Source organism: Archocentrus centrarchus, chromosome 21, assembly GCF_007364275.1.
Source record: "Archocentrus centrarchus isolate MPI-CPG fArcCen1 chromosome 21, fArcCen1, whole genome shotgun sequence".
NCBI lineage: Eukaryota > Metazoa > Chordata > Actinopteri > Cichliformes > Cichlidae > Archocentrus > Archocentrus centrarchus.
This window is the reverse complement of record NC_044366.1, coordinates 19,429,794-19,454,504: the sequence shown is the minus strand read 5'-3', so window position 1 is coordinate 19,454,504 and position 24,711 is coordinate 19,429,794. Positions and strand designations below refer to the sequence as shown.

Sequence of the window (24,711 nt, the reverse complement as noted above, 5' to 3'; positions counted from 1 at the left end):
AGCAGTATTACAGTAAAGCACCACGGTCTTACCTCATGATTCTTCACAGTGGGTACTGTATGTATTAATTGAAACTCCTGCCTTGTTTTTACCTTAGTGCTTAGTGGTGTAAAGGTGCAGCTAGTAGCTGTCTCGTGCCATCATTAGTGTGATGGTATTTATGTGTTCATCGTGCAGCAGTGACATGACTGGGTTTCCTGCAAGAATACGTCTCTGTTGTCCCGCACACTGGCCTCGTTTACATTCTGGCACAAGATAATTATCCATGACAGTGACACTGCTCAGGCCTGTGAAAGTTGACAGCAATTTAAAGTGTCCTTTGATAAGAACTTCTTGTTTGGATTCACTGCTAAGTTTGAGAGTTAAAGAATGAGGAAGGGATGGCGGGGAGTGCCTGTGTTCATTTCTTCTGTTGCCTATAGAGGAGCCTGGAGGAGCGGGCCCACCTCCAGCTCAATGAGCCATGACTGTTTAATTGCCTGACATTCTGTCAGAGTACACACCCTCAAAGCTCTGAGAGAAATGGAGATTTTAAAGTCAAAAGAGGGGATAAAGGCGCAGCACACTGTCAGGCTCAGAGGTGCATTAAAGATAAGAAGTGGAGCTTTTAATTTGACATTTGTAACAAGTTTTGTGCAGTTCAATTTTAGTGTAGTTTTATAGCTCCTTTTTTGTCCCCTTGTGTAATGCACAGTTCACAATTTATATGTATGGCAATATAGCACAACAATGAGAGCAAGGCACAAACAAGGCTAGACTGCAGAAAGAGCCAGTAGGGAACAATAAAAAAAATAAATATATAAAACCTTTGATTCATGAAATTTGTTAACATAGTACTGGACCCTCTTTTTGCATAGCTTTCGGAAGATATTTCAAATGTATTATATATTTATATATTTAAAAAAAAAAACAATCAATAGATAAGACATCACTGATGATTACAATAAAATCCATGCACATAATGACTGTTTATCAATAAATGTAAATTAATTTAGCAAGAGCAAGTTCCACCATTCTGGAATTTGTTGAATTTTAAGAAGACAAACATAATTTACGCTGTTTATTTACCACAACTTTCAGATTTGTTTCAGTCGGTTCATTTCACATAAGACAAGGTCATCTTGCCACAAGAATCTTGCAAACAGCAAGTAAATCTCAGAGTAACAATAGACAGAAAAGGGGAACAAAATACCCTGTTCTCAACTTGAGCACTCCCTTTTTGCATTACAAATGGTACTTGTAAAATCATGCTCCCACCAAGATGTTTGTTTTTCCCATTCCTTAATATTCTAAATGAGCAAGTACTTTTTTGTTTTTCTCTCCACACCAACAAAATAGCTTGATGACTGCACACATCAAATGGAAAAGCTATAATTGTAAATAAATTATAGCTCCTCTTTTTCTTTCCTCTTTTTCCACTGCTGCATAGAGCAAATATTTTTGAAAACCAAAGTCAACAATCAACTGTGGCAGGTGACCCGATGACCGAGTGGTTAGGGCATATACCACGTGGGTAGCAGTACCGCAAGCTGTGAGCCTCTGGTTCTGCTAAAATATACTTGTCCAAACTCGCTGCTGGATAAACTATATAATAGTGCCACTGTGAGTGCCTGAAATCTGCAATCACAATTACAATCACAATTGTTTTTGGAATTGGGGTTATAGTTTGGCATTTTTACATTAGAATTTCTTGTTTCTTCTTGGTTAACACATTCTGTCTGATAAGGGTTAAGTGATAGAATAACAATACCTGCTTTACTGAAAATCAAACATTCTTGTCTTGTCTGTGGGAGGCCTTAAAGTTTCTGCATTACATCTATGAAAGCTGAATAATGCTGATTGCCTTCCAGACTAATTGTGTTGTTTCAAAATCATATTTGCTACATGCACATGTGTGCTAATAAACTCAAACATGAGGTGAGGACTCAAATTCTGGAAATGCCATGGTTCAGACCTGGAAGATGGGGGGGGGCATGACAAACAAACAAAAAAAAGAAGTCATTCTGCATAGTGAAGGTCAAACATCCCAGTAAAAAACACATCCCTCTCACTCCCATATTAGTTTGTTCCTTTTCTGTCCCCCTGTGCATTTCAGTAGGTGGAAGGACATCGGGTCAGAAATCATTATAGTCTTCTTGGTTAGCCCTAATAATAAGAAAAGATGGTAGCATGGTGGATCAATGGCTGCCCAGCAGCAAGCAAGTTTTGCACTTGTGATTTTGTTTACCTTAGATGTTGAAGTTCCTCTGAACCAAAGCATGCAGGTCAATAAATAGCTGTTAGGTGTGACTGTGTGATTGTCTGTGTTTGTTGGCTGTGTGACAAGTGATCTGTCTGGGTTCCTTTTTTATGCTTATAGCAAATACATGGGCTCTATCCCTGCATGATTCGAATTAGGAGTGTAGGAAGAATGTGAATGACTGAATAAAAGATTCAAAAGGCAGCTGTTCAGCTAGATTCTGGTGATTTGTCTGGATTGCCAACATGCACACTGAAGCTCCTTTATGTGAGGTGGAAATGAAGATGTTGGTTTTTTTTCTTAACTTTCAAATTTGGATCAATTATCATTTAGTCAGTGCACGAATAACTGTGAATGCTCATGTGCATTATCTTTGTTTCTCACATTCTTTGCCATGTTCAGTAGGAAACACTAACATCCATGTGTGGTTTGTGAAGTCACTTGTCAAGAAAAAAAAAGAAAACATAGCCTCTCCTTTTCAAAATCTTGACCCTAGCATTATATTTCTGCCATCCGGGGATATGACAAGCCACTGAAACATTCTTGTTTTGGATACAGCCTAATGGAAGTAAAGTGGGCCTGTCCACAGCTCCTTTCTCTGAGTTGTTTTATTTACTGACTCTTACCCAAGCCATGCAATTATGGAGATTCCACAGATTCTAGCATAACTGATACTTTCCCTAAGACCACACAAAAATAAACAGTCTGGCAGTGCATATGTGGCATGATACTTCAGGACACTGTTTGACCATAAATGCAGCAAATGTCTAGGCAAGGGGTGGCACTCATGCATGAATATTAAAGCCCTTAAATTAAAGCCCACCAAATGTAGTCTATATCTTTTAAATGTAAGTCACCACCTCTACACCACCTGAAACCAATTCAGTCCAACCCAAACACTGTATCAATTTATTATGTGAAAATGGGGTTCATTAGTGACTCAATGATGGCTGTTTTAGAAGACAAATAATCACCTTAAAATGTTTGTGAACAGTACCTTTTTCAAACAAACTACTGGTACAGTTCACAGTTGTTGTGCTAGGGATGAAACAAAGGAGCAAACCAAAAAGAACCAGAACAGGCAACTCTTTGTTCACAAAAAGATCAGCTGTGTTTACTGTTGGTAAGCTAAAAGAGAATGTAACTCTCATTTGCAAGCATGATCCTCTGGTTAGGTTACAAATTTGTAAACCTGTGGCATTGCACCACATGCAGATATTCTAAAATTTACAATGGCCGGAAAATTTTAGAGCCACTGGTACATGTGCATTGTTCTCTGTGTGTGTGTGTGTGTGTGTGTGTGTGTGTGTGTGTGTGTGTGTGTGTGTGTGTATGTGTGTGTGTGTGTGTGTGTGTGTGTGTGTCTCTGGTTGTTGTCAAATGGGAAACTGAGAAACTGGATCTGCTCTGGGATGACGTTACGAGATTCTGGGATTTCTCAATAAAATCTTTTCCCTGCAGAAACCCAAGATTTGTGCATTTAGCAGATTTTTTTTTTTTTTGCATGTTATACAGTATGTTATCACCTTAATTATCTGTTGAGAGGGTATTAAATGTGCAGTGTTCAATGCAGATATATATTTTTTTCTTTTTTTTGTTTGTCATACACAAATATATGAAAAGAAATACAAATTGTTCAGGTCACAGGCTCTGGATGAGGACCTCAAATGCACTGGCAGGCAAAATGAAAATGTAAAGCATACCTTTAATGAATCTCCAAAGAAAGGGTCCAAAGGAAAACAAAGTACAAAAGGTAACAAAATCCAGGGTAAACACAAGAGCCAGACAGCTCTGAGATGATAGGCAGGCAACAGTAACTTAAATAACAATTTGTGACAACCAAAGTATGCAGAAGAGCATCTCTGAATGCACAAGACCTCCACACCGTGTGGTCTTCTGCTGCTGAGAAGATTGCAGCTACGATCTGCATGGACTCACCAAAATTGCACAATAAAAGAAAAATGTTGCCAGGTCTGACGAGTCTTGATTTCTGTTGCAACATTCAGATGGAAGGATCAAAATTTGCCATCAACCAACCAACCAACCGATATTGTTTAACAAAAATAAAACACAAGACTATAGGTGTATGGAGGCCAAATTTACATACACATCAGCCATCTAGCTTGTTGGCTTTAAATAAAATATTAAACCCTGGTGGTACTGCAACTTACTGCTACTTCAACGTGCGTGTCCATTTCATGCCTAGGACAGGCAAAGCCTGAAACCTACACAGTGCACCAGCGTGTCTATTACTTTCCTGTGACATCGGGTTGCATAAACTACATGTAAGCGTGGAGCTGTAGGATGAGTTTCCATTATTTCTGTTCTCTGTCAGTTATGTGAATGTGTTTGTCAGGAGTTGTAAATGTTAAAAAAATAGTAATGAGGCTATACAGAAAAGCTTGTGGCGCTTTCATTGATTTAAAGATGAAGCACTTAGTTTGCTCTCAGTGACTGGGTTGATTCCCAGGCTGACAATATATATGTGCGTGGGAAGGCAGAGCCCATATCTGATATCTTGCTTGCGGTACCACTGTAGACATATTTATTCATTGAAAAGAGCATTTAGTGCTTTTGGATCTGTGTGAAGGAGTTTTGTTTTTGTTTTGTTTTTTAAAGCCAGTCTGTGTGGCCGTGTTACATTCTAAATGAGTTTTTCCCTCATGCACACTATTAGGCATACTGTACAGTCTAGGCATACTGTAGTGCCCCATTTCTGGTGGAGGTGGCACCTTTCAGGTGACCAGTAACCACAAGCATTAAATCAGACACTGTTGTGACTGGGAGTATGGTTCTGTTGAGTAAGTATACCTTTTTAGAAGGAAAAGGGAGTTGTTTATGTAAATGAGTAAGAAGTAGAGGCCACTTTGAACACACAGTCACTACAGGACTTCCTATTAAATTACGTGTATGATGAACATCCAGCGACATTTCCCATAGTGACACTTCTCAATCAGGCTATCAGGGAACCACATCTGACAGTAATCCAATGCTTTATGACCTTGATCCTACAGTGATAAAAAAAAATACATTGCACATGGTGTATTAGGGCAAAAGGTGCAACAAGCATAGAATACTTATCATCCATGTGTTACTGTTGTCATTCACAAAGCAGCACCAGTAATGTTGTCAACAAGGTGGGTAGAATAAGAATGCTGTCTCACTGTTAGCCAGGTTGAATAAACATTATAGGCTAAAAATATAAAGAACTATGAAGTACAAGTAATGCAATTTCACCAGATGGATTTATTCTTCAAGACAATTTCACAACAATCTTAATGCATACATAAGTGCCTATGGGTATAAGACAAGGGGTATCACTCTGGAAACCACTTCTGATAATTTAAGGTAATTTACATTCTCCAAAGCCTGAGGTGGTTCAAATTAAATTTCAAAGAGGACAAAACTGTGGTGTGTATCACAAAGTGAGTTCTGGGCTTATCAAAGTTCAGAAAAGTACATTTTAGAAGGCTTTCAGGAGCTGGCTTAAGAGAAAAATGTTCTACACTGGGAAGAATGAAGAATGAATGAGAGAGCATGTCTTTAGCAATCAAATTAAAAAATATATATATTTGAATAAAATTATAGAAAACTGCCCAAAATGGGCAAAAACTGGGGCATTGAACAATGTCTGCCATTGTCAGACAAGGTGCACCAGGAAAAACACATAATGGAGCTATAAGAACAAAATGAGAAGTGCAAACAAAATTTTTATACAGCAACTATACAAACATGATTCATCCTGTTTTTGCCATGCTATACTTCAAAAAAATCAAAAGGACATTTAGAGAAGAATGCTTATAAAAAGCAGCAATTACAGCTAGAAAGACAAAAAATACCCTGTCCTGGATTATAGGTATAACAGTATTAAGGGACTACATTGGCCTTTCTGACCAAAACCACAGAACAGTGTTGTACAAGAACATATTCTGTGACAAGAAACTTTACATTCAAATTTTTTTTTTCAGTTGCTTTTTGAGCATTTTAAAAACAGCGTGCACTCCTCGTGTGCAGTCATTCATTTTGGTAAATGTGGGCCCTGACTCTGTTTGGGTTGCTGGCTTGCAAAGTCATGTGATGATGAATCCATCTTTTTAGAGTAAAAAGACAAAATATAACAATATGAAAAAATTTAGAGCATTTAATAAGCCATGAGTGCAGTTCATTTACCATGTACTCTGTCTACCAAATACTATGCCAACATTACTATATTTAAATCTATATACTATATTTATTAACATGCTGTTTGTTAGAAGACTTGTTTTAATTGTAGGGTGAACAAACAGCCGCTTTTATCATGTATCAGTAAAAGGGTGGAGCATTTTCTAAGCTTTAAGTGATGTGCTATGTTCTTGTTTTGTCTTCATTTTTGAGTTGAGCCTTGGATACAGAGAGGCAATCAATACTGGCACAACAAGGTCTCCAAGCCACCTCTGAGACTTTTGCAATCCAAAAGGCCACACCAATCCAGAGTGGTTTCCCTGATAATTTGCAGGTAGCAGCAATGCATTATTAAATGCTTGACTTTGTCCGAAGTCAGTTCTGCAATCATTATAATTCACTGTGCTTTTAATAGCCCTTATTATTTTTTTCTGAGAAAATACAAATATCTAATGTATAAATGCATGCAGAACACATTACATCTGCAGTCCAGTTGGATTTATGGATCTCTGCCAGATGCGAAAGCACAGCTTGTCTACAAGTATATACTGTATATACCTAACAAGTTAGAAAGGTCACATTATGCTGCCATTTCCTGCAGTCCAAAGTAGGCCTATATATATGGCAAAGATCCAAAGACAACCAACCCTCTGGCACGGAGATGCACAAATTCCATTACATTTGCGATCTAGTTTACAAAAATGCACATACTTTATGTTAACAGATGGGAATAAGATAGTTGTAATGATGGGAATGGCATCTGAGTTTCTGGGGCCGCAGACAGCTGAATGTTGCAGTTGCTACAGCTGCTCTGAAGCTGCATATGAATTTTACGAAACCATAAACATGGTTTATTAAACAAAGAGAGGCACAGGAAGGGAAGTCAGTAAAGACTGCAGATATTGGAAAATGCATTGTATAATAAAAATGAGCTCATAATAATTGAACTAAAATGATGAGGTTTTTTATATATATATATATATATATATATATATATATACACCTCAATAACTCTGTTTTACAGTTCATCCCTTCTCTAAGTTATAATCTAAGATAAGCCAGCTGCCAAAACAATATTTTTTCACAAACACTGATTTTCTTTAATTTTTTCCATATAATGTCCATTTTTTCCTTATGGACTAATGCTGGTGCCATAAAGGCTCTGCAACATTTCATATGTGTCAATTCATTAATGAGGCGCATTGGCCCCATTACACTCTATGCCACTTACATCTCTGGGGAGCAGGGGTAGCAGGGGAAAGCAGCCTTGCCAATGATTGTTCTGTTTTCCACAGAGCATAGCTTCCCTTTAATCATCTCCCTTTTTCAAAGTTCGCCTGTCGTAGCCTTGGGCGAATCACATGCACAAACTCACCCCTGTTTCATCAATATTCTGTCATTTTTTCTCACCACGGGATCATTGTGTGATACATTTGCTCACTATGATAAACCATATTGCCTAACTGTGTAGTTACCATGGGACTGAACAAATGGTTTGAGGCAAGAATACTTAAAATGGGCCATGACAGTCCTGTTCATTGACACCATGTAAGTACAACATAAGCTACATCAATACAGTCATTTATAAGGGAAATACTTAATCACTGTGTGTGTGTGTGTGTGTGTGTGTGTGTGTGTGTGTGTGTGTGTGTGTGTGTGTGTGTGTGTGTGTGTGTGTGTGTGTGTGTGTGTGTGTTATGTGCAGAATCCAGTATGCATAAAGCTTAGTAAGTTTGGGCTTTAGTAGCATATTATTGTATTGTGTATTGACTCATGACTATTGAAGTATCACTTCAAATGCCCCTAAAATCGCAAGGGGTACCAGCATCATTTTTTTTCTGTTATTGCTATTCACAATTTAATATAATTCACTGTATAAAGTGATCAAATCTGATAAATTTAGCCTTAAAAGGCCAACGATGTTGGTTCGTAATTATGCGTCTTACACTTTTATTTTTGGAGCCAGTGTTTTGTTTTGTTTTTTTTCCACGTGTTTTTCAAGGTACACAGAGATTCACTGTCACATTAAATTAAAGGCATGATGAACTGTTTCCTCTACAACAGTTATGAAGTCTGTATAATGTTGAAAAATAAAGTTATGCCTCCAGGGTATTACAGAAGCAAGCACTTAAATTCAGTTCAGCTTCCTCTCTCTCTGTAGTATGGAATCAAAACTTAATTTTACAACATAGTAAGACAGCGTGGTAGCAAATCTAGTTGAATGCTCTCGCGCAATCGCATCAATGCAATGTACAGTATTGATTTAAAGCAGAAGTTTTTAAATCAGTGTTTGTGCTGCAGTAATAAGTGATAAATATTCATTAGCTTCGTTTATTGCCTCATATCTTTTCCACAGTTTCTGTCAGGTATATAATTAAAATGGATCTCGCAGCATTTTCACTAATGTGTGAATTCCAGGCTGCAAAATCAAAACGAATGCAAAATAATAGCCAGATTTGTGTAACAATGCAGTTTTACTTTATTTCAAGTATTCGCTCACAGGAAACTGCATATTAACAATCTGACAGCGCTGTCACCAGGAGATATAAGAAACAGAGGCTTCCCTGGTTTGGGCTTTGTTGGGGGGGTTGTCAAATCATGTGGCAGATTTCTACCAGGACATAATCAGCCGTAATCAAGTTAAACGAGGAGGGAGTTAAAGAAAGTGCTGCAGCCCACAGAATGATCCTAAAAAATTGATTTAGCATGAACACATGGTGTGTAACCCAGCAGTGGGGGGACAGAAGCCATCGCTCCAATGTCACATCAAGCCACATTTTAGCTGGCTGCGATGTTTTCTAACCATGATTTGCTTTGGTGTACGATTTTCGTCTGTGTGCAAGATAAACAGCCGAGTGATGTCTTTAGTCTCATCTGTTGTGAAGTCACAAAGGGGAAACATTATTTGCTTTTGCCCTCTGTTGATGGATATTGATTGGATGAAAACAGCCCACATCTATATGCAGTCTGGTAGTTACCTGCTCCAAGCAACACTGCCAGTCACCTTTGAGGCAAATGTTTCCAGACAAGGACAAAGGAGACGCGACAATGTGGAGACGACTGCTACTCAAAACATCATCACAGAGGTCGTTTACTTGGTGTGCTTTAGGCTAACCAAAGTTATTTCTACTGAATCAATTTAATAATATGCTAAAAGTGCTTTAAAGCCAGATGGCTGGTCTTGGTTGAGAGAATCTGCTGTTTATGGGTTGACTTGAACTGATGAGGAGGATTTTATGACATGTTGGACACCAGATTTAATAGCCATATCCGGGGACTCACACCCACAGGGACTCGGTCTCCTGTTACTTGACACTGTGACAGATTGATTTGTTGGCAACCTTAACACAAAAGAGTGCGTTAGTTTTTTCAGTTTGAGTTAAAAACTATAACTTGATCAGGATTGTGATGAAGAGGCAAAGTTATTCCTACTGCAGCCTTCCTCCTTGTGAGAAACTATTTGGTCCGTCCTCAAATTGGTCACTGGTCAGAGAGAGACTTGTGGCACGGCCAAGGTCTTGGTATGAGCAGAACCGACTCCCTGACCCCTGTAATTGAGATGCAGGAAGAATACTGCATTCGTATCAAATGAAAAACTATTTTAACGCAGACAGGAGGAGCAGTTGCCAGGGAAAATAAGTTGATCGAGGAGTTGTCTGCCCCTTGTGGTTTAGTGGTAAGACCTGCTGTCGAGTCTATGATTAGATTGAACATGCACTAATTTAGCACAGACTTGCAGTAGATGGATATGTGCCGTGTCAAGCAGTGATGACAACCCCCAGATATGTGCTTATAAAAAGGACTAGTTGTTAATTTAGCAAGATAGGTGTTCATTACAGAGAGAGAGAGAGAGAGAGAGAGAGAGGGAGAGAGGGAGAGAGGGAGAGAGAGGAAGGGAGATGTACCAGCTGACTGAAAAGCCAGGGGACACACTCTGCACAGGTCAGCTTGGGCAGCACTGTGTGTGTGCGCGTGTTTGAGAGCAAAAGTTATGTAGTCTGGCCACATATTTCTTTTTTACTGAAAGGCACATGCAGCATGTCCAGACATCATTCCACAGCCAGATAAGAGCTTAGGGCCCTGACATTGTGCTGTCACTAGGAGTGTGACTGCAACTTCAAAGCCAGCGACACGTCAGCTTTTGATCTGAGAATAGGCAAGGGCGTCTGAAAACCACTGGTCAAAGTACAGTTCACTCGCTTTTCTGTTCTGAGCTGAGAGATGGCACACAGCTTTCCATACTGTTAGAGAGCCACAAGAACTTGGGATCTGCCTGTCTGCACACTCAGCTGTGCCCACAGAAAAACAGGACGGGTGATAAATATTGTAAGAAATACTTTAAGTGTTTGCAGACACAAAGACTTTAAGCCCGTTAACACCAGTATCACATATGGTTGATTTTTGAAAATGATTGTTCTCTGTAACCATTTCCTCATGCTCGTCCGTTTGAGCTTGCCGATAGCTTTTTTTGCAGCGAGGAAAACGTATATCCAGGCTGTTTGGGCAGATTTCATCTGGGGGTGAAAAAGGCGAGTTTAAAGGTGAGGTTGTGTTTGGATCATAGCACGCTAAGCTGTGTGAGCTGTAATACATTACAGGCTACTTTTCATTGCTGTTTACTGCTGAATTTATCTTCTGTGGTTTAGTGTTGCTAAATAAAATCCCAGTTTACCTCTTCCTGTGGAAATAAGAGACATTAAGAGACAAAAAGAATTGGACGTGCAATTAAATGCATGCGTTGAGTCACTGTGTCAGAAAAGACCACTTTCCTGCTCATTAATATTCGGAATATTTCAAATGAAAGCATGGATAAAAGAATTCAATATGGAAAGGTTAGAGAAGGCTGAGCTTATTCTGTATATCACATTTGGAAGGCACCTGAGGCTTTGCCCACAAATCTCCTTTGAATGGGAGTTCTGGTGTAAGATCACGGGTCAGCTAGCCATGAAACTTTCTCTTACATTTAGAACTAAAGTGAGAACAGAAAAAGACCAAAAAAAGAGTGGGGACCTTGCAGAGTCACAGCAAGTAGGTAGAGAGAGCACAACACAATGAAGTAATATATGGTTCCTGACAGGAAGCAGGGCAGTGGGGTAAAAGAAGAAAAAAATACAACTGAGTAGGAAAGTAGAGAGTGAACAGTGATGCTGCAGTGGTTTAATTAAGATTTAATTCAATACCTAATTATATATCTTCAGGTTTAAGCTATGGAAAAGATCTTTAAAAGATAAATGTGGTCACGCTCTTCTTTTATTATTATTATTATTGTCACCAAATTCATGAAAGGACCAAAACCTGCAAAAAAAATTAATCCTACGCATAAATATTGGTCTGGAAGCCAAATCCTGATTTAGCTTATTCTTTTTGTGCAGCGAAGCCCCATTGTATTTATTTGTTTGCTTTAATTAAGATATATTATTCAACCATACCATTGCACTGGGTAGCATGTATCTTAAGAGCAATAAATAGGGCCCATTTATTGTGGATGTATATGCTGCAGTTGCAAGTATCCATTCATTCACCAAATGTGGATTAATCAGCCAATTTAAATTGTACTCAGCAAATAAACTCCTGCTTCAGAGGCATTTGTAACTGCAGTGCCCGGTTGCTGTAGGAAATTCATAAGCCTATTTTAAAAGTTAAACAACACGCACTTACATCTTTTGACTAAACAGTGGAGGAGAGGCCAAATGCACCGGGCACAGCTGGGAAGTTGGAAGGTACCGAGTGACTGAGGGGCCGAGTACCACCTGCTTGGTTTTGTGCCATTCAGTAAAGTTATTTTTCATTTAGTATTGAAAACAATAAACTGTTATAGTTATTAATGAGAAGCACATTTAAAGGTATGCGCTTCCACAAAGCTCTGGCATCACTGCGCCTTTATAGAATATAGATGATATGATGTATAAAACAGAACAAGAGCAAGGCCACATACAGCCCAGTAGGATTAGTCTCAAAGACCTTTAGAGTGTAGGAAATATATATATTTAATTGCACTGATCTTTATTTCAGTGCACACAGTGTAGGATATATACTACATATTATAGAACATACAGACAATATATCATCATCAGAGAAGATGGTCTAATAAGCGTTCAAGTAATTTATTTAAATAAATATGTGTTTTGAATAAAAATCAAAGCTATGTTTCTTTGCTGATCTGTCAAAGTTAAAACATTAAAAAAATTATTCAGAAGAGATCATTGAGTGGAAAACATCTGTAGAGTTAACATTTGAAGAGAATTCTTTTCAGCAGTGCTTCTAATAGCTTAAAGTTCTTGTGTTGCTGGTGTTTTTGTGTGGTCCTTAAATTTAGATGTTATTGAAGTCCTCTGACTGAATAATAATCTAAAAATGAATATGGCTTGCGCTTCTATTAGTTAATGCTTCTATCAACTGCCTCATCAGCCCTTATTATAGATTGTAGATATCACACGCTAATGCCACCTTTAGTGTCATTAGGAACTGGAACAGTTATCACATATCATGATAAGAGTCATTTGTTAGGATGTCACTGAAAACAAACGCTTTGTAATATCCTGATGTGAGGCGCCAGGGAGGTGTTTGCGTCTGTGATCTTCATTGTGATTTTAATGAGAATGTCAGTGCTTGTCAGTAATAGGTAGCAGATTATAAAAAGAATCACATATCTCCGCTCTGCTTCCTCACATACCATGGGGACATGCATTTCTTCTACACACTAGATTTTTTTCTTTTTTTTTTGCATGTGTGTGTGTGTGTGTGTGTTTGTGTGTAATTTCGTCTTCCATTCGGCTTTCTGCTGACATCTGTTTGGATGTCATATTCCTCATCTGTGTTTGGCCACATAGCGCTAAACTTTGATGTTAAAGAAGCTTCATTAGCAAACATAATTAGTTTCAATTTGCAAGGCTATTTTCTCACTTTCATCTGGATTTTCTTTCTGCTCGCTTTCATCTCATCATATCGCAAAGACATACTGCCATCTAGTGGTCACTGCGGTTGGTTGCATGGTAGGGTTTCCTGTTGGAGTAGTAGCATTTATTCATCGGCAATGTGCAGTGACATGAGAGGCAGACTTTTCTCAGAGGCATATTTATTATTGTGTGGGGAAAGCTCAACCTTCTTCCCTTTTGCAGACTTAACTCAACATTTTAGGATTTTTTAAGTTTGTGAAGTTTATTGACTTTTTTTGTTTGGTTTTTTTTTACAGAGATTTTTTTTATTGTTTGCTTTCAAAGGGGATATTAAGTCGCCTGCTTAACCATTATGTGTTTCTATTTTCATCTACATGAAATAATGGCTGCACAGCATTGGACAGAGGTGTTAATCAAATATTTGCATTGCTAAAAAAAATGTGTCAGTTGCAGTTCAGTTCACACTTTTTCACAGGTTCTGGTTTTGCCAGTAGATCCTGAGGAAAACTGTGACTCTCACTTGTTAAACTTAACTTAATGTATGAGGTTTAGTCAAACATTGCCAGTCAATCTCTTGTATTGAGTTGCAGCCTTGACCCTGTGGGCAGTATCAGAGCTGCTCAAGTGCTTTGGCATCAGTGTGACAGGATTAACACATCAAAAGCGGTGTCAGGGCCTACAGCAGCGTCACACAGTCAGTACAGCACCTTTCATGTTCTGCTCAGGTTCACTACAATTTCACGTAAGCCAACAGCAAGTCAGACGGAAAAAGATAATGGGGCCAACCTGCTGCTATCAGGCTTTCCCTCAGCTTCAGTGAAATATGTCAAATTCTGTGTGTTTGATGAAAGATTGGAGTTCAACAGGCTCAAGTCAGGAAACGATATCTGACTTTGTCACATGGCTGGGATGCAAAGGAGCATTTAAGTCTGGCATTCAATGTGAAATTATTGCTGCGAGCCTGCATAGTCTTTCTTGCCATGATGCAAACCTTTGATAGTCAACAGAGAAGGAAAAAAAATTAAACCCAAATAATTTTTTTTGGTTGGAGAGTGAAGATGTCTCGATGGTACTTCGCAAGGTTATAATCACCTTGACAAGGTGTGCTAATAAGCAAAGGTGGAATACTTTCTACCTTTTTCACTTGAGATGCATCCTGAGGTTTCAAAAAGAGAGTGAGCTAAATTCATCTGACTCAAATGCAAAATATTAACCTGACATTTTGAGTGTGGCTCAGAAATGTCTTGAAATTTAGCGTCTGTATTTTCTCTCAGATGTTTTTACAGCCATATACTATAATAGGAGCATGTGACAGGACTGTCATGTACTATAAGGCACTATAAGATTGTTTTGGAACATAATAAATAGCTTATAGGTGTTAATAAGCTTCATGTGAAGTGCAGTAAAATGTAATCCAGTAAGTATTTTTTCCTGTCACGTAACGACCCCTGTCTTTGTGTAGGTGGTTGACATAAAAGAGAAACTAAAGGAGTTCAAGAAATTTTGGTCCAACCTGCCTGAGGCAATGTGTGTAGAGGACAGAGTGACCGCTGGAAATGCCAGCGAAGAGGAGTGCTGGAATGGACACACCAAGGGCAGGTAAGGGCGCCAGAGCCTGAAGCTAATGCAAGCTAACACAAAAGGTTAGAAGTCCAAAGTCTGTTCAACCTGCCTCATATTAAGCAATCTAAGCCTAGAATTAACAATCAGATTATGTACTTTACTGACTTGCTGTGCAAGAGCTTGGCATGCGTTTTGATTCATTTAACTAAAAGTAAGCTGTTGTCTTAATTTTTTTTTTTTCTTTTTAATATTCATTGTGGTTTTGATTCATCTCATGTATAATAGAATTTGCTTCCATACTTTTTGCATTTTTGTTGGACTTTAGTGGAATTGTGTTTTTCTCCTTTTTAAAATGTTCCACCAGCACGGAGCTCCATATGTTAATCTGGTTTTATTATAAAGGAAAATATTTGCATTAGGGCTCCAAAACCTCCATCCATTTCTGATCTAATAGAGAAATTGATTTGTGCCTTTAGTCACTATATGAACTACATGATTCAGAGGTACTCAGAAGTGATATTTTAAACATATTAAACATACACTGACATTGAAAGTAGCAGCTGCTGCTGTTTTCTGTGGCAGAAACAAAAATAATATTAGTTAAATCAGTTAAAGGTGTGAAATGTTCCCTGTTTCACCTCAGTGAAATTTCAGACGTGTATATTTTCCAGAGTGATCTGGACTTATGGGGAACAATTGCTGCTGTCAGATGATTTGTGGAATGCCATCACATGACGACCTGCCGCTTACTTATCGAATAGGAGTGCAGGCAGCTGACATGTTTTCCCAGGAGAAATATGTCAAAAGAATGTCAGAACATTAGCCTACAAGACTGGGTCAAATGTTCATTTTTCTAACATTGTTGTTACCTCAAAGAGCAATTCCCAAGCGCTGTATTGGAGCCATGGCTCAAAACATTTGTGGAATTAGACCACGTTTAGCCTGTCTGGTCTTGCATTTAGAGAAAGCCGATGATGAGATTTCTTTGAATGCCAGAGAAAGCAGTCCATAACAAAAAAAATGCACTCACTGTTTTGTTTGTTTAACAAGAACCATATCAATGAAAGCTATTTTGTTTTTTCCATCAAGGTACTTTCCTGAGGTCCAAAAGAATGGCCTTACCAACCAGGTCAATAACCCCGAGGTGGGTGTTGACATCACACGCCCAGACACCTTCATCCGTCAGCAGATCATGGCTCTGAGGGTGATGACTACCAAGCTGAAAAATGCCTACAATGGCAATGATATCTACTTTCAAGATTCAAGTAAGCCATTTGTCACTTCTGTCATGCACACAAATGGGACAAAATTCTACTTTTTTAAAATTTTCTGTGGGCAAGAAATTTATTTTTAGCCTTACACCACCCACTCCACACGATCAAGTTCATGCTCCAGCTTCATGTCACTTACCTTGATAAGCTGTCTACACTGAAATGCTGCCTAACCTTGAGGCAGAGGTGATTGGCATCAGTAAAACTGCAAGAGGCACTAAAGGTGTAAATAACAAATAGTGTGTAACAAAAAAAAAAATGTCTTCCTCCAGCTTTCTGAAATTTTGAGGCATCACACTCAGTGTGTAAAATCATGTTCCATTTAAATATACAAATCTAATCAAGTGACACAATTATACTGATTAACGAAAAGAATCCAAGTAAATACACACTGGTAAGTACATTTTTGCCACTTGGGGGCAGTAGAAATCAGTTTTAACAAAACACTGACAATATTTGCACTTTTTTTTAAAACATCTTTGCAGAAAGTGGCTTATTTAGAAATCAACAAGATGCAGGACAATATTTACTTAATGCCCACTTAAAGAAATAGAAGTTTATTATTGAGTCTAATTTAAGAACTGTTTTGAATCTCCCACCAGTTAATGACAAAAATATTTCAAGTCATACAGTTCACTATGTTACCCAGGCATTGTCTGCCTGTTATTTACTGCTGAGCATATCTGAACAACACTGAGTTCACAGTACACCATGCTGGCAATAAAATGAAGGCAATAAGCTTTAAGCCACTAAAATCCACTCCAGCAGTGATAATCATGTGAGACTTTAACCGTTTAATTTTTGCATGGAAAAGTTCCATAGTGTCTGGTGGAGTTTTTGACCAGTGTTACACAACTATTAAAGCAATGTGCTCATTCTGGCTTGTGTTACGGTATTGCAGGCGATGAAGGCAGTGGCTCAGGCAGTGGCAGCGGCTGCACAGAGGTCTGCCCCACATACATGGACGGTACCGCTGCCACTGAAACCCCTGTGGTGAGAGCCGACCGGAGCGGGCCCGTGCATGACTCTGCCCCACTCTGTGCACCCTCTGTAGCACTGCCAACCATGCTGGCCCTCTCAGCCTTGGCACTTCACCGACAGTGGAGATAATGCTAGAGGAACAGGCTAAACATGGACAGCAGGTTTTTCTTTTTTTTTTTTTTTTCTCGCAGTTTTTGTATTCAAGCAGATTGGAGCAGACAGCATTCAGACTGCCAGCTTCGAGGCAAGAGGAATCTGCTCTGAAAGAGAGAGCAGTCAAGCATCATGATTTCCCACTTTCCCAAAGATTGTGCAGTGCCATCCTTAGACTTGATATTTTTTGGCATCACTTCAGCATCTAACAGTGATGCCCACCCTACTAACTCTGCTTCTGAGATTTAAAAAAGAAAAACACTAACGTAGGTCTCAATGTGGAAACATATATCACGCACTTTGATTGTTTTGATTTTTTTAAATGCAAAAAAAAAAAAAAAAAAAAAAAAAAATGCGTGTTGAAAAAAATGTTGAGAATGTGGTCATTTTATACACCTGTTATTTTTTTTTAAAGCAAAGGATACTTTGATTTGATCTGATTTGAAGGGAACATGTGGTTAAAGTTTTAACTGGCTCCTTGTTCCACTGTCATTAACTTATGTGCCAATTATTCATTTCTGATGAGACACAATCAAATATTTATCAAAAAGTAATATTGTCATGTTTGCTTTACATCAAATGCAGCTGCTAAATTGTGTTTCACATTCATTTTAACTATGTCATATAGCAAGATTGTAGTTACACTATATCATGGGTTGGTTATACATCTGCACAGCTTTTAGCTATACTCCGAAACCTTTCAGCAGCTGCCTTGTGCTTAAACTCACTGTCGGGGTTGAGATTGGCATTCTATATACTAATTTGCCTTGCTTCAAATTCATTATCTGCAAAAATATTCTCATATCAAGCTGGATTCTTAAGCTTCAAGACTAGACAGCCTGGACAGATTTATTATGGAGCAGTTATTCACATACAGAGAAGGTATCGCTAATATTTGGTTTATGCTGTCAAGGAGATGCTGCTTCTGCAGCTTTGTGGGGTGCATGTCCTGGTATAAAATATATTTATGCCGTGTCAGATATTGTGAATACTAATCATTGCTAATATGGTATATGATCATTGATTAATAATATAATTATTGTCTTAATCAGAAGTGGTGTGAGTGAAGGGTTACACATGTATTTCAACCAACCACTACAATGTAAAAGTGCAAACCACTCAGTACGGGAATAGTGCCTAAAGCAAATCAAATACTTACAGAAAAACAGATGCTTAACTGTTGCGTACACGTGTTCTACTCGCAATATAGAGAAGGTCGTGTAAAGTCATTGAAAAGCAGGATCATGTCCTTTATCTGTGTAAATGGACATTTACTACTTTGCACTAGAAGAGAATTACTATCAAGTCTTGTGCTGCTGTAACCTCTGTGTTAATTTACAGTAACTGGGGCCTTTTGCATCTTTAGAACACTACAAATACAAAGTATTTACAAAGTATTTTGAGATGGTTCATAAATACTGAACAAAAAAAAAGTTCAATTTTATCCTTGTTCCTTTTTTTTTTTTTTCATAAGGTTGAGTAACCAAAGCTTATTCTGTGTATAAATGAATACTGTTGTAGCAAAGCTGAAGTACTGTATGACAGTATTAAAAGTCAAGCGGAAATTACAAATTCAAAAACAAAAAAGACAAAAAGTGATAAATATCGGAGTAGTTGTAAAGAGTGAGAGGATTATTAAGGGAAGAAGCAGCAACAGCACATAGTGGTTACTGGAAATGTAAAGAAAGGGTCCCTAAATTTATCTGGAAAGCTTGAATGGTTGTGTCCGCAGCACAGACAGGCTTGAAGCCGACCACAGTCACCTGTGAAATGAGAATCTGTGGAGGCTGGACAGGGCTGAATGCTTCAGTGAAGCTCCTCACTAGAGCGGACTTACGGAGAATGTGAGAGGCCTGGCCGTGCTGAGAGGGGGGGGGGGGCAAAACCAGCCTGTATGTACGTCCACTGTTCTCCAAGAGCCCGACAGGTTCATAACCAACAGGCCAGCTAAGCTTACATTACCACAGAATTAGCCTGTATTATGTCCTTTGCAGCATATCACTGAATATTTGTTGAGCTTTTCTTTATTTCATTTTAGCCACATTTATTTCAAGAAGAAAATATAGAGGAAATTTACGTCATTTAAAATGATCCATTATTATAAGCATTGATCTCATAAGATGCCCTTTCTATTGTTTTGTATCATTGAACTTTTAATATTTTTGCAATAAAATATTGAAAATGGACATCTGGTCAGACAAATTATGTCTCAAATACAATGAGTAAAAATGCTGTAAGTCATTCTTTTTCTTTCTTTACTTTTTTTTTCTTTTTTTTACATTTAATGCATTTCTGTATGAATTCAAAACTAATGAGGAAAAGTTTATTTGGAGTTTGAAAATAATTTCAAACTGAGGGGTGAGTAACTAGTTGAGCAAATATGCCTTACTGTTTTCCAGTGCAATTAAGATGATAGTGTTTGTGTTTTATTGCTGTTCTTGAGAATAAATTCTTATTTAAAAAGAAAAAAAATTGCAACAGATCTGCAGTCGTCATAAATTTGTAAATGATATATAATGGTGATGATTGTGATGGGAAATCAGGGTCATGTTTTTGTAAGCTTGCTAAAAAGATCTTCATCCTGGTTAAAGTATACATAACATTCAGTTACTGACTGATTTAAAAACTTAATTAACAGAACAATCACGTGAATCATCTGCTAACATGAAATTGGGTTTAACAGCTAAAACACAACATGGCGTTCAGAAACAGGATTATTATTCTGCTCTTCTTCACAGTCGTGAACACAGACTGGGCGCCCCATTACTCTGAGGTATGTTTGAGCACTCAAGTGCATTTCAGAACAACAGGTGAAATCTAGGCTTCCTCTGTGTACTTTCTATTTGTGAAATCCGCTTTTATCAGAGGTTCAAAGCCTCTGTTTCTCCGCTGACGCAGGTAGAGCACGAAGATGAGAAGAAGCACCAGGAGACCGATGAAGATCCCTCCCAGAGTGGAGCCCAGCACAAAAACAGCCGGCCTTCCATCTGCATCTGTATAGATGAAACACGGGTGGAGATGTTCACTGAAACCTTTGCAGCAGTAGGATCGTTAAATATAAATGACAGCTGTTGTGATAAATTGGGAATATTTTTGTTCCAACATAACAAAAAGAGATTTCCTAAGTCTGATGATGCTGTGAGGCAGCATCAATGATTCGAAAGTGGTCAGCAGTGACTTATTTGTTTTGAAACATACAGTGTAGCTCTTATTGTAGTTTGCAAAAAAAAATAACAAATGTGGCAATTTCATTGATGCTCATCGATACGCCCCTCATGTCTGTATGATATATATCACCATGAATTTTTCTGGGAAAGCTTCTCCATTAAAACTATTATGTTTTCGGATTTTGGCTTTATACAGATTATACAGGTAGTCTAATAGGTCTGTTTTTCTGTGAGTATCTGGTTAAGTTTTTCCTAATTCCTTTTTTTGAGCTTGTACAGGTTACGTATGCAGAGTTTTTATGCAAACCCTTACTACCTTCGTACTTCCTGTTTACTGTACACAAGTCTTTTCTCAAACACTGGTAAGAAATTCAATGAATTCCCATAAATATCAACCTATCCCATCAAACTCATTCTCTCACTATTTGCTCACCATCCAGGGAAATGGCGTAAGAATATCCCAGCTGCTCAGATGGGACATAAACTTCCTCATTAGTGACAGGAGGGAAGAAGGGAACCATGTTGTACTCTCTGTTGTGACCAATGGGGGCCATCTCATCTGGGAATGTGGCGTTGGATGGGACAAACCTTTTCATCCATTCATTAAAAATGGCATCAGTGAAAGCATGGAGCACCTGCAAGGTAACCAGAAATTGCATTTTTTTTTCTTTTTTTTTAATGAAAAAAAAAATGTGTTCACAATTTAATTTCAGAGGAAACATTCATTTCACGACTGACCACAAAGATGGGGTCGTTGGCAGCAGAGTGAGCCAGTGAGCTGGTTCCATTGAGCAGTGAGTGGACAAGATTGTGAAGGTTATCAACGGTTTCATCCAGTTGTCCATCTGGTTTTTCATACCCTTCGAGAGCATTTCTGTGAGTTACAAACAACAGCATTAATTTATTGTTTTTGCAGGTATAAATTATCAATGATGAACAGTCCACTTTTACCTAAAGCTAAAGGAGGAGTTGGTGAAATAGGGAGGGCTGTCAAAGTCCCGGATTCCAAGACAGCTTCGGACGTCAGACATGGTAGGCAGAGGCTTGTTGGCTCTCTCCATCATCCCTCTCTGAATCAGACCCTCACTGGTGCCATTACAAAGAGTCACCAGACGATTGTAGTCATCGAGACTGGAAATAAATTAGTTACATGTGAAGAATTTAAATCTTTCGCCCACATGTACCATTCAACTCTAATTAATTGGTTACACTTTTTTTTTTATTAGAATTGCTGAAAATTATTTCCCCCCAATCGGTATTTTGTGCTGACCTGTTACACACCACCCCCCATCTGGAGAACCTGGACTGGTTACTGATGAGGAAGGGGTTGTCTGGGTTTCTGCCTCCCAGCAGAGAGTCGGTACACACATCACACTCACTCTGCCCTGTGGCAAAGTTCCAGTAAGGGATTGCAAAGTTCTCATTGCCAGTCAGTCTCTGCAGGAGAAAAAGAAATACTAGTGTTTGTATCAAAAAGTATTACTAGATCAGCAACATTGGGGGTTTTTTTAGGGCTAAATATTATACCTCTAAAAAAAATTTGATTAAATGCTATTTCAGGGAGGGGGGTTTTAATGCAGATTTAATTTATCAAAACAAGAGCATACAAATTCTAAATTTTTTTACCAAAACAATAGTGATCAGCAAACTTAATGAATTTAGTGTGCAAGAATATATATTTTATATTTTTGAGCAAATGACATACCCCTCATCTCCACCATAGAAAAAGAGAAAAGGTAAGATTAATAACAAATGTTAAAAAAAATAAAAACAAAACAAAAAAATTATAAATACCTGGAGCTCCCTTTCAAAACTCAGGAGGTGATGCCTGTGCCACGTAATGAATGCTGGCCCTTTGTGTGAGAAATCAATGGCTTTGAAAGGGCGACCTGGACCTGGAGGAAAATGAAGAGTTTCATTAGCTAACAAACACTATGTGTAATGCCTCTATACCCACTTTTTAACAAATGTATGAATACACGAAACAAAAAGTTTAAAAAAGCATTACCTTCATCTTCAAAAAAATGACTATCCCTGTTTGTTAACACTGTTTGTTGTTTTATTTTAACACTTGACTATTAGTAATTCTACATTTTTTTATCATGTCCAAAGTTTGTATGTTACAAAATGTTAGTAGTTACAGTTATATTTGTCATTCAAAAAAGGAATCTATTATGTGAGCATAATAAATTGTGATTGCCTTTTTATTACATTCCCAGTATTTCTATTGGTGGTTTTGTGTTAAGAAATATAACTGTAACGTTTTACCAAGAAGAGTGTCTCTGACTGAGTAGTAATGCTGCCAGACAAAGAAGTCATAAATGGAGACACTGGCAATCTGTGGATCGGTTCCATTTGGACCCAAGAGTCCGAGCCAGTGCTGGGTGGCGATGACGTAGTCTGGGTGAATGGTGTTCTTAGCCAGTTCCAGCGTGTCCAGGAACTCTTGGAGCTCTTCAGGGGTCAAGGAGTGGATATTCTTCCGCGCCACAGGAGCTTTCCTCTGGTCACAGTTTGGCCCTGTCCAGCCAAACTTGCACTGGCCACAGTCATAACCTGCAAAGTTACCTGCAACACAAAGAGCAAATTAAATGTCACATCATGAAAGTAAGTGAAATTTGTTTATAAAGTGGTTTTTACAGACATGCAATCACGAACCACTGTAAAACAAAATAATAAAACCTAAAATATAAAATAAAATGAAAATACATTCAGCAATACAATATCCAGCTAAAACACAGAGCAAAACAGAATTAAAAAAAGGAATAATTACTATTGGTAAGAATCTCAACAGGTCTCATTAAACAAAAGAGGAATGCAATGTTGATGACAGACCAGGTTCAACATAACCACTAGTTGAATCTAACTCTATTTTAATCATTTCCTGATTTAGCCTTTCTTATTTATCTTAATAAAGCTGTTCAGCACCTACCAGTACATCTGCACGTCCGATTGAAGAATTTGGTCGGCCACCTCTCTCTGTCATCAACATTCCTTAGTCTGTACGGTCCTCCCCAGGGTTTGGTGTCGACTCGAACAGCAGAGCAGCTTCCTCTCCCCGACAGAGAGCCACACACATTGGCAGGGTCTGAGCCCAGAGCAGGGCAGCACTGCTTGGACAAGATCCCCTCCACTGTGCAGCACACCCGAGGAAACTGAGCCTCTGAAGGGTGAAGGCCAAAGAGCAAACAAAGAAGACCAAGACCCAGTACGATCATGATATTTCACCTGAATGTTTCTTCCAGTCAGTGGTGAGAAGTCAGTTTGTACAGCTGTAATATGCTCAATTAGTTTCCCCAGAAGAGTGTGTAATCGCACTCTGCTACGGTCCCTTGCTATTTATCTTCAAATTAGATTCAGTGATAGTTTTAACAGCTGCAGAAACAACTCCTAAATCCAAACCACGTTGTGTTCTAGTTAGTTCCACGCACATTAAGAAAGCCTCTAATTTCTGTTCTCGCTTTTGTAGAGGAGGATTAAGCCATCGGTCTTGTGATGATCACCTGACAGCAGAGCTGTGAGCTGTTCTAAAATCCGGATGAATATCAAGAAACTGCCTGAAGGGACTATTAAGGCAATGTATAGCTACTTTGTGACAAAGAATGCCATTGTGATTTTTATTTTTTAGCTGTGGTTGAGTCATTCTCTGCTATCTAGATAAAACAAAAACTAGCTTTCAAATGAGTTCCCCCATTACAGACCTAGTAAATCTCAATGGGAGACTAATCACTTTAATCCAGCCAGACGTTTTCTGAAAGTTTTGGAGCTTGTTAGTGCAGGTTGGTTTTGAGGTTTTTGCTCTTCACCTTTTCACCCCTGATCTCAGCTGACACCCTTTGTTATGCATGTAAGTTGAGAAAAAGAACAGCAGTAGAAACAGTATGGTGTAGCATAAAAGAACTCCCATCTTTCTCACACTATCCATCCATTCTTTGTGATTCATGACAAACAGCATAATGGCACAGATCACTATGAAACTATGTGAAAATATTTAATATCACTCACACTTTGATGAAACATACCGAGTAGAGAAGAATATTTTAACTACACACAACATAGAACCCCTACAGTCAAAACATATTAAAATGCAAAATGGCTCATTTCAGAATAACAATGCTGCATTATAATTAATAATATGATAAATGTTGCATTTAAAATTAATGATGCGCTGATGTGCACATAAATATAATCTTGCACTGATAATACTGTTACTAATTGTAATTACTGCTTAGTAGTACGCAGATTTCCATCCATCCATTCATTTTCTTCTGCTTATCCTG

At 38.3% G+C, this 24,711-nt stretch overlaps 2 protein-coding genes across 3 annotated transcripts in view; one reads left to right on the top strand and one right to left on the bottom strand.

The window, feature by feature from the left end:
- The window catches only part of gpc6b (glypican 6b), an 87,097-nt gene extending 69,480 nt beyond the window's left edge, over nt 1-17,617 (top strand). Inside the window, exons 8-10 of one of the 2 annotated variants that reach the window (XM_030757575.1) lie at nt 14,759-14,895; nt 15,949-16,124; nt 17,032-17,617. In XM_030757575.1, coding sequence (XP_030613435.1) covers nt 14,759-14,895; nt 15,949-16,124; nt 17,032-17,240 — 522 coding nt within the window. In that variant the 3' untranslated portion in view covers nt 17,241-17,617. The remainder of the gene's footprint in view (nt 1-14,758; nt 14,896-15,948; nt 16,125-17,031) is intronic. The other variant, XM_030757577.1, reaches the window with a different exon arrangement.
- A 515-nt stretch (nt 17,618-18,132) lies between these two features.
- dct (dopachrome tautomerase) lies at nt 18,133-23,649 on the bottom strand. Its single transcript, XM_030757578.1, has 8 exons — nt 23,364-23,649; nt 22,700-22,999; nt 22,226-22,326; nt 21,702-21,868; nt 21,383-21,562; nt 21,170-21,305; nt 20,865-21,066; nt 18,133-20,257 (listed from the first exon to the last, which is right to left on the bottom strand). Exons 1-8 carry the CDS (start codon nt 23,647-23,649, stop codon nt 20,082-20,084), a joined length of 1,548 nt encoding a protein of 515 aa, XP_030613438.1. The 3' UTR covers nt 18,133-20,081.
- Between the last annotated feature and the right edge of the window lie 1,062 nt (nt 23,650-24,711).

What these genes read in the sequence shown, in the direction of transcription:
- dct (XM_030757578.1), bottom strand. Translation starts at nt 23,649, where the DNA reads ATGATCGTACTGGGTCTTGGTCTTCTTTGTTTGCTCTTTGGCCTTCAC. An exon ending in TCGGACGTGCAGATGTACTG is followed by an intron (nt 23,000 to 23,363) that starts GTAGGTGCTGAA and finishes TTTGTGTTGCAG; the next exon opens with GTAACTTTGCAGGTTATGAC. An exon ending in AACTCCTCCTTTAGCTTTAG is followed by an intron (nt 21,306 to 21,382) that starts GTAAAAGTGGAC and finishes TGTAACTCACAG; the next exon opens with AAATGCTCTCGAAGGGTATG.